The sequence below is a fragment of the Zootoca vivipara genome, chromosome 8 (assembly GCF_963506605.1).
Source record: "Zootoca vivipara chromosome 8, rZooViv1.1, whole genome shotgun sequence".
Classification (NCBI taxonomy): domain Eukaryota; kingdom Metazoa; phylum Chordata; class Lepidosauria; order Squamata; family Lacertidae; genus Zootoca; species Zootoca vivipara.
Window position 1 is genome coordinate 48,196,030 of NC_083283.1, and position 14,322 is coordinate 48,210,351.

General features: G+C 41.3%; 1 protein-coding gene across 1 annotated transcript in view; it reads left to right on the forward strand.

The window, feature by feature from the left end:
• MTCL1 (microtubule crosslinking factor 1) overlaps positions 1 to 14,322 on the forward strand; it is a 91,972-nt gene that overhangs the window by 32,929 nt on the left and 44,721 nt on the right. The window contains exon 4 of the mRNA XM_035125651.2: positions 11,883 to 11,942. Within this exon, the coding sequence (XP_034981542.2) occupies positions 11,883 to 11,942 (60 nt within the window). The remainder of the gene's footprint in view (positions 1 to 11,882; positions 11,943 to 14,322) is intronic.

Consider the following 14,322-nt stretch of genomic DNA (forward strand, 5'->3'; position numbering starts at 1 on the left):
GATTTGGCTGCAAGGTACCTGGAACTGTATTTTCTGGCTTGTATACAGTAACTTTGCTGAACATGCAATGTGTTTGAGGCTGCTCAGCAGTTTTAGAACTCTTTTCATCATAAATAACAGGAGTAAGGAACTGTAGAGCAAACCCAGCATGGCATATCTCTTTTCTTTTTGAGTTAGTGGCTGCTACATTAGATCATATTGGACTTGCATCAATTTTCTGGGTGCCATGAACTTTTTGGGAAACAGAGGTTGTCCTAATTGGGATAGATGCAATGTGTAGGCTCTTTGTATCATATCGATGGGACTAGGAAATGTAATTTTTTAAAAAATGACAAAGAGAACCAAATATACTTTTTTGGAGGGGGCACCCATCTGTCTTAAGAAACAATGGAGTGCACCTCTGGGGTGAAGTCAAACCCCTTCATTAGCAGAACCAAAGAGACCTCTTTGGGGAACAAGCCTGAGCAGTGTGTATGGAGGTCCTGGGCTGCCCAGATGGCAATACCCCCCTCTCAGTCTTGCTGATGTGGTCCAAAGGAAAGGAAAACAATACATTTGGCTGCAGGAGTTGCTGGAAGGAGGCATACAATGCACCATCCAACCTTCTCAGGAACTCCACTCGGAATTTCTGTAGGGTTTACTCCTTAGCCTTATCTCACAAGGCAGCAGTGATTTAGAATCAGAGTTTTCCTTCTCCTAGATAGACTACCTTCCCAGCCTGAGAAGCCCCATCTGCCCCTCACTTCCCTCTACAGCACGTGCAGAAACCACCTTCTTGCCTGTAGGACCCACTATTGGCCTCATTGGGCTCAATCCACCAAAGTCTGTCTTTGCATGCAGGGGATGTCCCTAACTCAGTGAGAGCTTGAGACCCATTGGCAACCCTCACCTAGTTTAGCCCGGCCAGTTGTTGCATACTGACAACTTCTAGGAACCGTAGGGGAGAGCCGAGTGCAGGGCAGGGACCAAAAGTGGACAAACTATCCCAGAAGGAGCATGTCATGTCCCCCACCAGAGGTACTACCCCTCCCCTAACACCCCATACACCCCAAGTACAGACCATAAGGAAATAATGCTTCAAGCCTGAAAGTTGCCAGAAATCCTAGCAATATCAGCATGTGCTATAAGCATAAGAACCCGGCTAGCAGAATGTACTCACATTTTTAACCTGCAGCAACTTTTCATTAATATCATAACAGTACAAAAATATAAATAAATTTACTGCAGATAAACATACTGCAGTAAAACTGAGTAGACAAAACTGCACATGTGCAGGCAAAATATATTTCCAGAAAAGAGGTTGACTGATCCCTGCACACACACACACTTTTTAAATGTTGAAATAATCAACAGTTCACAAAACAATTGGCTTTCAATAGAAAGAATTACCTAGCACAGCACAAAAGAAATATAATGACAAATGCATTCCAGTTTATTGTTTCTGTACAGTTTAAAGAAAATGCTGCATGGTGATTTGTTGCCTTGCTGGGCAGTGTATTGTTTCCTGATAAGTAGTGTGTCATGAATAGTGATTTATATTCAACATTAACTCCTCCCCATTACTTACAAAAGAAAAGTACAGAAATTTTAGTGGTATTATTTATATTCTGGGGTTGCTTAGATCCCTTTTAAGATGTTTGTTCTGTAGCCTCCTCCACCAAAGGTACAGAGGGTGGCAACATGAGAACGGACCTTTTCTGTGGTGGCTCCCTGCTTGTGGAATGCTCAGGGACATACCTTTAGGTACCAAGCAAAAATATTCTCCTTATGCAACACACATATTTTTTAAAAAGCTTCACAATTAGCTGCCTGCTGACTGCTCCATGTGGCCAGCAGGCAGCAAAACAAAACAAACAGAGCAACAAATACGTGTATCCAAGAACTAGAAAATAAGACAGAAGCAGGGAAAGTGCACTAAAATGAAGGTAGAAACATGTCTTTAGGATCCCAGGGATTCTTGTAGCCAGGGTCCAACAACTTATGTCTCAATCACCCATTTAGTTCACCCATTGGCTAAAAACATTGGCAGCCAGTCTGACTCATTTCATAGAAATTGCTTGGGTACCTGTGTGTTTTGCTACATATATTTTTCTTAGGATGGCTAGCATATTGGGGGGCTATTTATGTGCTCCTCTACTTTCCTTTGACCCACTGTTTTTTAGAAAAAATGTCAGGAGATCCTGTCACAAATATCTCATGTCTTGCCTAATTTGGTTCTCAGGGCAACTCCTAGAGTGTTTTCATACTTGAAGCTAGAATAGTTTTTGTGCATCTCTTCCACTATTTATGTTAATGGCTCATGGAAGGTTAAACTAAAGCATAAGAGAATGTGGAGCAGAGGCATTTGTGATGCAAATGATCATTCTTGTCAACACAAGTTTTGCATTTGCATTACAAAGCAATTGAAGCAAGAGCCTCTTGTCTCTCTGCACTTTCTGTGGATACCAGCTCCAGAGTGGAGGAAGCAGCAGCAAGAAAACTGGGGTTTCCTCCCTCATCACTTAGTGCAGACTAGACATAGCATGTGATCACTTCTGGTTGTTGCTCTTTTTAACCAAAAGCAGCTTGCGGAGGCTGTGAGTTTAAGTGGAAGGTGTAGGTGTGTGTGTACACACTAAATGTTTTGTCATCTTGAGTTTCAGTCTTTTCCCGCCATGCCTGGAGGTGCTGGGGAATGAACCAGGGTCTTTTTGCATGCAAAGAATGCACTCTCTGAAACTAAGCTTTTCCCACCCCCTAAGCCTGTCTTTCTTTTGCTAGAATTTCCATAGACAATCTCTGTGTTTTAAATTTACACAAGAGTGTTCTTGTTTAAGAACATACGAAGAGCCTTTCAAGGTCAAGACCAAGGGCCACCAAGTCTAGGGTTCTTTGCAAGTACTGTACCCCCAAAACGAGCACACACTTCATCTGCTGGAAATTGATCAAATGTCTGTGTGCTGGTCCCATGGGTAATCTGAGAAGCGAAGTCCAGGTCTGGTCCACGGTCCAAAGAGTCAACATAGAGTCAGTCCGATGTAGCCAAAGCAGGGTGCAGGGCAGGAAACCAGGCAAGGTCAAGAACAGGAACACAGGCAGGAAACCAGGGCAGGAACAGGAACACAGGCAAGATCTGGCAAAGAACAATGTTGCTCCTGCAACCTGGGGTGGGGTCTGACCGCCTTTTATCTCTGACGGGTTAATGCCCGGTCCCGATCCCCCGATGACTCAACACCCTGTCTCGCCCAAAGGCAAGCACTCCTCCTGCGAGTACTCAGGTCTCTCCTTCTCTCAGACCTGAGTCTCTGCAGCTTGGGAGATGCCGGGCATCTGGAGCCAGGACAGGCTCAGGTCCCTGACTTGGCTCAGCTGGTGCTTGTTGCAGGGGAATCTGTGCATACTGAGGCTCCTCAGAATCAGGCCCCAGACTTGGTTCAGCTGATGTCCGAGGCAGAGGATCCGGTGCAGACTGAGACTCCTCTGGTTCCGAGTCCAAGCCCGAGTCCCAGGCCATCACAGTCTGTCAGTGGACCACCGTCCACCTTCTGTCAATTTCTGTGACAAGTGGAAGTAAAGCATAGGCAAGCATTATGGCTAGTAGCTGTTAACCCTATTTTAAAGCCATCCACTGCCTCCTTTTTTAAGCGAGTTCTATAGTTTAACTCTGCACTGTGTGAAGAAGTGTTTTCTTTTTTCTGTCCTGAATTTTTCGACTTTCAGCTTATTTGGATGTCCATGTGTTCTAGTGCTCTGAGAGAGGGAGAAAGCATTTTGTGTATATCCCCATGCATAAGTTTATACTATTTTATCATGTCACCTCTTAGTCACCTATTCTCTAAACTGAAAAGTCCCAAATGCTGCAGCCTTTCTTCACTCCACCCCCTTGTTCATTTTCATTGCCCTTTTCTGAACTTTTCTTAACTCTACAATATCCTTTTTCAGGTGAGGTAACCAGCACTGTGCACAATATTCCAAATGTGGTTGCACCACATATTTGTATAACAGCATTATGATATTGGCAAATGTACACTGTCCTCTGGGGTTTACTTATTGGGGTTATTTCTTAAAGTATGGGCCGACTCCAGTGGTATGTTCTTCTATCGGACCTTTGACTATCTCTGTTGGTTTCATAGCAGTGATCATGTTAACATATGGATTTTATAAATCTTGGCTGTAATCTATCTGTGTTGGAGTATGCTGGGAAAAGAGAGATGGGAAAATACAACAATCCTGAATTGTTAGACCTGCACAAATTTGTACCGTGATATGTACACTTAAAACCATGGGCTCATTTTTTAGAAGCAAGTTTGGGAGGAAGTACAGTGGTACCTCGGGTTACAGACGCTTCAGGTTACAGACACCGCTAACCCAGAAATAGTACCTCAGGTTAAGAACTTTGCTTCAGGATGAGAACAGAAAACGTGTGGCAGCGGGAGGCCCCCTTAGCTAAAGTGGTACCTCAGGTTAAGAACAGTTTCAGGTTAAGAACAGACCTCCAGAACGAATTAAGTTCTTAATCCGAGGTACCACTGTAATGCAAGTTGTATTGCTCGAAGCAGTTAAAAGATGGACTGGCAAAGCACTCAAGAATGTAATAAAATATTAAAATATAATGGTGCCAAGGAAAGATGACTGCATGTCTTTTCCACCTCTAATCTATTTCATATGTAGACTTACTTAAAGTGCACTCTACGTCTGGTGTCTTTTTGGCCTGACCAGGCATTCCTAGGTAAAAAAATTCCAGCGCATGCTTTGCCTCTGGAAGACTGAAAATTTGCGTCATTGTTTTTAAGAGGTTTTGCATATTGCTTTACTTTATTGTCTTACATATTTTTATCTTGTGACCCACCCTGGAATTGATTTCAATGTAGAACTGGTAATAAGTCACATAAATAAATAAAGCCTGCAATCTTATGTGCACTTACCTAAGTATAAGCCATTGTGGCACATTGAGACCTGCTTCGGATGCCTAGAATTTTCTTTTTCACCATTGTAGGAAATTTACTGAGCATTCCTATATGGAACTGGGAAACATCTGAAACCAGGCTGCTTGCATTGGTAGAGCTGAAACCTGTGGGCAGGTTTCCTTTGCCTTCTTTTGTCCAGTACTAGCGCCCTCTAAGGGGAGCATAGCAAGAATGGATCGAATGGCCAGCTTCTGGAACACTATTCTGTTTACTGATGGTGAGAACACTGCAGGTGGTAACTTCTCAAATTCCCATGCCTTCAGAGGGTGCAGCAGGGCCCTCCAGTAGCAGAGCTTCTCTCTCCCACTGGGAGAACGCATCAGATCCTAGCGGAGAGACGCCCCTGTCTAATCCTAACATTATAGCTTCTCTTATTGACAATTAAAGAAGTGCTGTTTACTTATGGTCAGAGATATCAAATTGCTGGTACATATTATTGTGTGATTTGTTGGAATTATTGTTTTATTTTATACAGTGGTACCTTGGGTTAAGAACTTAATTCGTTCTGGAGGTCCGTTCTTAACCTGAAACTGTTCTTAACCTGAGGTGCCACTTTAGCTAATGGGGCCTCCCGCTGCCACCACGCCACCGCTGCACGATTTCTGTTCTCATTCTGAAGCAAAGTTCTTAACCCGAGGTATTATTTTTGGGTTAGGGGAGTCTGTAACCTGAAGCATCTGCAACCCGAGGTACCACTGTACAAATTTTCAATTAAATTAATACATAGGAACAGTTTTATATCTGCTTTACAGAATATTTCTATAATTCAACACATTTCTTTATTTACATTTTTGTTCCATTTTTGTCAGAGAAAATTGACTATGGGATGCACCTCAGATAACACGCAAAAGATCTTACATTATCTTATATTATTAGGTTAATCAATATTCTTTTTTGTTTCAGTAAGATTTACTCAGAGTAAACCCACTGAAATTAATGTACATTACTAAGTTAAGTTCATTAATTTAAATAAGTCTACTCTGAGTAAAATATAGTTGAATACCGCCCACCGGTATTCAAAACCCCTTTTCTGAGATTTATTAACAATGCCATTGTAAGAAAGTTGTGACTGTTTATATTCTGATCATTTGTATTATGAGATTTGGGCAGAATAAGGAATAGGAGAGAGAGAGAGAGAATGGGAAAGACAGCAGAAGCACTATTGCAGTAAACAGTGCTTTACAACTGTAAGCAGATAGATGGGCAAGAGTAGATTATAAAGGTTATCTGGGGCATGTCCAATGCAGAGGGGATTGTGTTGCTGCCTGTTTAATCTGTCAACTCCTTAGAATTTTACCTAATACTTCATAGAAAGTAAAGGTCCTTTTGATCTTTTTGAGCGTGAACTCAGAAGTCACATTGAATATCATATGAACAATTTGAAAATTACATCAAGAGTATAATTTTTTTAAGAAATGTTTTTCAAATCTACTAACTTTGAACTTGGAAGAGACTGCAAATTACGGTACATCATTAGAGGAATAGGCAAAGATTTTTGGCATAGCACATTAGTGTATAGAATCTCCTATTACAAGAAACTTTTGGAGGGTACTACACCTAAAAGGATTTATGAAAGTGCTGGTACAATATGTTCAGTTCTGAAATAAAAACAACTGTTGCTCTGAATTTCTTGGAAAAATATTAAATAACCAATACTGACTGGGTTTTTCTGGGTTTTATTTTTATAAGAAATTTGCATAATTGATTGTAGTCCATGTTAAAGAATGAGAATCAACAGTGGGTAAGTGCAAATAAATAGATCAGAGCAATTGGGAATACCAACAATTACACCCTATATTACAAGATTATTAGGAAGAGGGATGAAAAGTTGGATTTGCAAGGTCCTGTGCACTACAGTATGTACTGTACATCACAATGCTAGCCATTGCTCCTTTCACATTAATACATCCTGCAATCAGACTGGTTGGTGTGAACTTGCTTTTCATGTGTAAGGATTTTACATGTAGAAAGCCTTAACCATTATCAGTTTTTGCCTGGCACATGTCCGTTGTAAGCATTGAGTATACAGGATCTGGATTTCAGGCTGCTTTTGTTTTTTCTCCGCAATGAGCTTTCTGTGGGCAGACTATAAAGGATCTGTTGAAGGTCACCGGCTCCAATGATTGTCCTTTATGTAATGGTAGCTCTGCTGAGGGAGATATCAGAGTGGTAGGGGAGGAAAGGAAGTAGGCAATAGCAATGGCATTTGCATTAACTTGATAGTGCAACATACACCTCATCTTGGAATCAGGCAATTCTTTGAAAGCACTTTAAGTTCCATAATAGCCCATGGGTTTTGATTTCCTCTTTTGATGTGTGAACTTGAAGCAAAGCCACGAAACAGGAAGAAATACAGCAAGTATGCCTGTAAAGTTGGAACTGAAAGAACAGACGCTCTATAGAGAATTCACATTTTTGCATCTGCTTCATTTAAGAGATGAGCAGCACTCAGTACAACACACTTCCCATTGCACATCAATATGAGATCATGATTTTAACCAAACTGGATGGAGAAGGAAAATACCATGTCAACAATTTTGTTTCCTTCACACATTAAAGGGATATAAAATGTGGTTTGCAATGTAATTGTTGTTGTTGTTTAGTCATTTAGTCGTGTCCAACTCTTTGTGACCCTATGGACCTGAGCACGCCAGGCACTCCTGTCTTCCACTGCCTCCTGCAGTTTGGTCAGATTCATGTTGGTAGCTTTGAGAACACTGTCCAACCATCTCATCCTCTGTCATTCCCTTCTCCTTGTGCCCTCAATCTTTCCCAACATCAGGGTCTTTTCCAGGGAGTCTTCTCTTCTCATGAGGTGGCCAAAGTATTGGAGCCTCAGCTTCAGGATCTGCCCTCCCAGTGAGCACTCAGGGCTGATTTCCTTCAGAATGGATAGGTTTGATCTTCTAGCAGTCCATGGGACTCTCAAGAGTCTCCTCCAGCACCATAATTCAAAAACATCCATTCTTCAGCAATCAGCCTTCTTTATGGTCCAGCTCTCACTTCCATACATCACTACTGGGGAAACCATAGCTTTAACTATATGGACCTTTGTTGGCAAGGTGATGTCTCTGCTTTTTAAGATGCTGTCTAGGTTTGTCATTGCTTTTCTCCCAAGAAGCAGGCACCTTTTGATTTCGTGACTGCTGTCACCATCTGAGTGATCATGGAACCCAAGAAAGTAAAATCTCTCACTGCCTCCATTTCTTCCCCTTCTATTTGCCAGGAGGTAATGGGACCAGTGGCCATGATCTTAGTTTTTTTGATGTTGAGCTTCAGACCATATTTTGCGCTCTCCTCTTTCACCCTCATTAAAAGGTTCTTAAATCATTCCTCCTCACTTTCTGCCATCAAGGTTGTGTCATCAGCATATCTGAGGTTGTTGATATTTCTTCCGGCAATCTTAATTCCGTCTTGGGATTCATCCAGTCCAGCCTTTCGCATGATGAATTCTGCATATAAGTTAAATAAGGAATTTAATACAGGATATGTAATAAAATGGAATATACCTCATACCATTTGCCATATTAAGGTTTTCCATAATGATTTGAAGAGAGTCAGATGTTACAGAAATTTCAGTGAATGAAATGGAGATGTACCCAGACTGGAGATGTTCACAGACTGACTGTGCACAGTGGACTGAGTCTACATTGAACACTGAGTCTTCAATAGATGGTTGTTTTCCATCAGAGGAAGACTCCTTTGTCTTTTGAGTTGAGCGAGTTGAGCGAAGGAGGCCCACCCATTTGCTGGCTGGCATAGAGCCACTTCTTTGTTACCTAAATGGCCCAGGTCTCTCTGCTTCACCAGCCTGGGAGCTGGCATAGGGAAGGAGCACCCCCCACTTTTCCCTAGCTGGTACCAGTGTTGCAGCTGTGAATGTTCTTATGGCTGCACTACTCTACCAAGCCTTTCCAATCCCTAAATTGGGATGCACTTGGTCTCATTGTGTTGGCCTTGCTGCTAGCACATGATGACAATGGGCTTTGCGATAAATGAAAAATATGATGTGGCAGTCCATCGTTTTGATATGCATACGGTTGAAGTTTAACATTTTATTGTTAGATAATGATCTGGAAACTTCCACGAAATTCCCACCACTTTTACTTAGCCCATGGAGATTTCGGCCACCCTCTGGATTTACGATGCAATTAGAACAAATGAGGTTATGAGGCTACATTTTTCATTGTGGCTTAACAATCAATCCGTCTTCCCAGGGACTCTTGGAAATTATAGCTCTGCAAGGGCAATAGGATTTGTCTAACAAACTACATTTCCCAGGATTTTTGGGGGGATATACCACTGTTAAAGTGGTATAATAGTGTTTTAAATATATAATGCAGATGTAGCCCCATACTTCCTGTTATTACTGGGTATTGGGAACTAGATTTCAGAGAAGTCATGTTACTAAATTGGCTGCTAAATTTTCCCCCCTAAGGCCTAAATGAGAACGCTAGCATATATGAAGATTGCATTTCACATTGGCCAAAACTGTTGATTATAAATGTAGCCTAAGGTATTGGTTATATATTTAGCAAAGCTATTAATTATGGTGTAATGTATTAAAGTCTAACAATGTGTAGAGCAATGTAATCATTCAAGAGCCTAGCTGCAGAGTAGTATATAAAATAGATGAAGGACTACAAAAAAAGGCTGTTAAAATAAGGCCTATAGCAGCTAGCTTTTCTCTTACAAGTGTGCTTAAAGGTCTTGGGTGTGATTCTGGATTGTGCTTCATATTGCATCAAGCAGTTTATTTTATGGGTAAGATATATTTGTGAGTCTTTTGTGTATGGAAGCTGAGAAATATGTAATGGTCATCATAGTATAAATCCCATTTGTGACCTACTCTGAATTTTCTAGCACAATATTGCAAAACATATTATGTTTCTAAATAGTATGGTGTTCAAAAACACTTCTTCTCTTGGACAGGATTTGCAACATACAGCAATAGCAAATCACAGTAATCTTAAAAGCAGATTAACATTTTGAACATGCAAAGAATAAAAATAAATTGTAGAGTATTTTGAGCATATGCTGCTGTATATGAGTGAACTGTAAATAGCTATGATGGTCAGATCAGAACACAGGGGAAATGGGATTAATTGTAATCCACAGCATTTGAGCAGCTAAAATCATACAATAGCCAGCAATGGGATGTCAATTGATCATTTTAAAACTAATTCCAATATATTTTTGCTTTAGAAAAAGCAGACAGACAGGAAGAAAATTGCAACTATTTTATTTACAGCTAATGGCCAGACATTACAGATGTTTCTACTAATATTCACATATTTGAGTCTAAGAATATATTTACTGGCACACAAAAACAAGCCTATTTGCAGTGCAATCTTATGCCCACCTACTCAAAAGTAATTCCCATTAAATTCAATTAAATTTATTCCCAGGTAATTGGGAATGCAGCCATAGTTCAATGTATTGACCTGGTATGAACAACATGGTTAGCCAATTTATGGCTTTCTGGCACTGCACAAATGTGCAGGCTCCTAGAGACGATCTCACAAACACTTCATTCCTCCCTGGTCCTTTTTGTTGCCATGCTCCACTGAGCAAAGGTTTAGTTTAGCTTACCATCCAAATGTGGACTCCTTCTTAAGCTGTCTTCTCACTAACCATGAGTTTGGCTTCTCGTGTTGTGTGAACCAGGCATATGTCACAACTCCTGAATTCTTTAGTGGACCTGTATGATGCTTTTATTTACACACACACACACACACACACACACACACACACACACACACACACACACTATGTTTAGGGAAATTGCAAAATCCATGTAACATTGCCACTATCAGTTAGGCTCATTCAGAAGCATGTGGACTTCTGTCCGTCACCTCCCATCTCAACTCAAATCATGTTTATTATTACCACATCCACAATGTACTTATTTAAGCAAAAACACAGCGTTGTATACAATTAATTCCTACACACAGATGATCCATTGAAATTAATGGAACTAATTTAGTTGCATTTATTAATTTGATTTGATGCTTCTCTGAGAAGCACTGGATACAGGCCTTAAATTACAGCAGAGGTCACCAATCATTTTGGACCAGAGGGCAAAATTTTGAATTTTGAGAAAGTGAACAAAATAGCTACCATTGGAGGTAGAGCTGTTGTATTCTGTTGTATTCTGCTCATTATGAGTTTGAATTGAAAACATAACACAAAATTAGAGTCATAGTTATTGCTGTTTCCCTATCCCATGGGACAATGCCTGCCATGTGACATTAGCTACCTCATGCTGGTCCTGACTGTGGAGCTCAAACAAGTGATTTCTCCTACATGCACACCTATAACAACAGGGAGCATTATCCAGTACCAGGAAAAATATACAAAATGGCTACACCACACTCACTTTTTTGCATACAAGATACATACAGAGCACAGACACACATGCATCTCTCCCTCTCTTTCATAGACCACACATTCATACATTTCCCCCTTAAACACCACATGTCCATATCTCCTTCTCTTATATATATATATGGGTGTCTGCAGTAAAAAAAAAATTGGGTGGGTGTGTTAAATGTTGAAAGGTTGGAGCAGACTAGCAGGGGAAGCTCCTGCTAGTGCAACTGTTTAGTTGAACCTGACATCAACTTTTTTAAAAATGAAAGCTGGGAATCTGGGGGTTAGGGTTTACTCCAGGGGCAGCACAGAAGGCTTCACAAGTGCCAAGGTGCCCGCATGTGCTGGGTTGGCAATCCCTGGTACAATGTTTAAACTCCTTGTTAATGTCAAAAGCTTGCGAGGGAGAAAGAGAGAGAAAAAGCTTCTCAGGCTTCAGGGGTTAAAATAAAATGTCATGACTGTACTAGAGAACTTAATGCTGATCCACTGCATTGATTCACTTTGATGACCTCTCCTTAAAACTTTGTGTTATTAATTAGGTCTCAATTGTGTGTTTCTTAGAGCTCCCTGAAGAGAAGAGGCAGCAGGGATATTCACAAAGAAAAGAAGGCATTTGCTCAGGTACCTGTTTCCAACCATGTATATGTTTTACAACGTCCACATGAAGATTCACTGGGCAAATGAATGCTGTTGGTATGTGTGCCCAGGCGCAGTGAGCCTGCCACCTCTAAAGCCTGGGGAAATGAGAAGCAAAGTAGCCACAGTACAAGGATCTGGCATCAAACAGGCCACAACTTTTATTTATTACAGGTGTAAGTAGGCTCAGGCTTTGGCACTGAGGACACTGAATCACCCAATCCATCTGCTGGCTGGTTACCATTTGGGGTTGATACTGAGTTAGGATTGACCTATGTCATACATCAAATAGGAACAACCCATCAGGATTGCCACCCTAGGGAGTGCTGTGGCCCTCAGCCCCCATCTGGGCATTTGGACAGAATCCATTCAGTGTGATACCCTGCTAGCTTGGAGTAGGGAGAGGCTAAGACTTCTGACTCCCCCCCCCCCCGCCCGACCTCCCCCCCCCCCGCTTGATTAAGGATCCCACCCAATGCTTTATCCGCCAAAAGTTGTGACGGCTGCTGTGAAGTAATCAAAAAACCCAGACAGGTCCAATTTGCTTGAAGGAAAAATCCCTCATCTTGCATAGCAACGTGTTCCCATGGACCCACCTGAAACTCTGCCGAAAAAGGGAGAGAGGGTGGGAGATCACAATTCAATTGAGCTGCGCACAAAAAAGAGACAAATTCATTTTATGTCCAAGGAATGGACCTGAGTGAAGACCGCGCCCTCCCCCCCCCCCCGGAGACCCCAGTTGGGTCTGCCCCACTCCCAAGGACATGCTGCCAAGGATATGGCCAGATTCACAGGCAGGCTAAATTTAAATCCCACGGTTAGTGGGAAAGGACGGGACGGGACATCTCCTGCCAGTTGTTAAGGAACCAGAGAAGAGGTGTCATGCCATGCTACACCTGACACCTCACAGGGGAAAGGTAAGCAGGATTTACAATTTTTTGAAATGCTAAAGTTGTCAGAACCTCCTTAAAATCAACTTGCAATTCAGAATTGCTCATAGTTTTTGTATACAGTAATAAGCACCTTTGATTCCCCCTCCCCCTGCTTCTATCATGTCTATAGACAAAAGCTGAAACTTTTCTTATGGAAAATAAAGCACCTTGTCTCAAAGTATTTGGAGCAAAGAGAGCTCAGGGACATTCACTAAATTTATCCTTGGTGCCAAGGTTTTTGTGCTAATGAGCATCTTGGCACATCACACATTAAAACAACACATAGTGTGTTATTCTCTCAGAGTTTGAGGCATTGTTTTTTTCATGAGAGCTGAACAGCATGTGATAGCAAGATATCAGTTTCTTTCCACCGGATTAAAATAGAAAAGTTAAAGCCATACACTTGCCTCGCTTGGATTCGATTTTTATTAAATTCATAAAGAGTGGATTTCCTCAGTACTCTTGGTTTAGAATTCTACTCCTATCCTGTAAAGAAACCCCACCCCCAGTTTTTAGAATTGGTTGTTATATAGATTGGGCACATGCATTAGATTTCCACTCAGTGGTTGTGTTTCAACTAACATATCTCAAATTAATAAACCTCTGTATGCACAAGTTTCATGCACCTGTATGATTAATCTGACTGTTGCCAATGGAAGCTGAAGACAATGATGGGCAGGTAAAGATGCTGTGAGTCTCCATGTTACTGCTCACTGTAGAGTGTATCTGGACTATATTTTCCACCTACATTTGCCCTTTTCCAAATACAATAAAGTTACTTTCAAACAACTGAGAGCCAGCCATACAACAGAGCTGTTGAACAAACAGAGGCCAGAAAAAAACAATTTAATATGCCTAGACGAATAAAGATGTCTTAACTTGGAGCCTCAAAGCTTGTGGTGTCAATGAAGTTTTCTTTCCTCCTTGAAAGATTGACAATCAGTCATCCAGAACCTGCCTACATGTTCCCCATTATCTGACCAGCTGGGGGGAAAGTGGCATTTCTGTTCCATGTATACTTGTCTGGATCTTAGTTCCTAAGTGTTTTTGTCACTTACATTAAGGTACTGAAATTTTTGGATCAAATATTAGAAACACAGGTTTAAAAAATCCAATGACGTGAAAACAAAGAGAGTGTTAGCTATACTTCTCTGCATTTAGTTTTATTGAAAAAAAAAGTTTCTGTTCAGCAGAGCTGCAGAATGGAGCTTCTTGGAAAGTGCCAGGCAGCAGTCAGGACACAAAGAAAACTGTTTCTTCAGCGCAAGGTAGGATTATTGGCACCAGCCCAATTTCCTGGGCACCAGCTATGCTGCCATCTCATCCAGCTTACAGCCCAGTAAGTGCATAGCCATATTCTGCCTGGCAAAGACCATTGAGGAGGTGACAGGAGTTGGAAGATTTGATTTTCATCCCTTTCTCTTCAGGTCTAC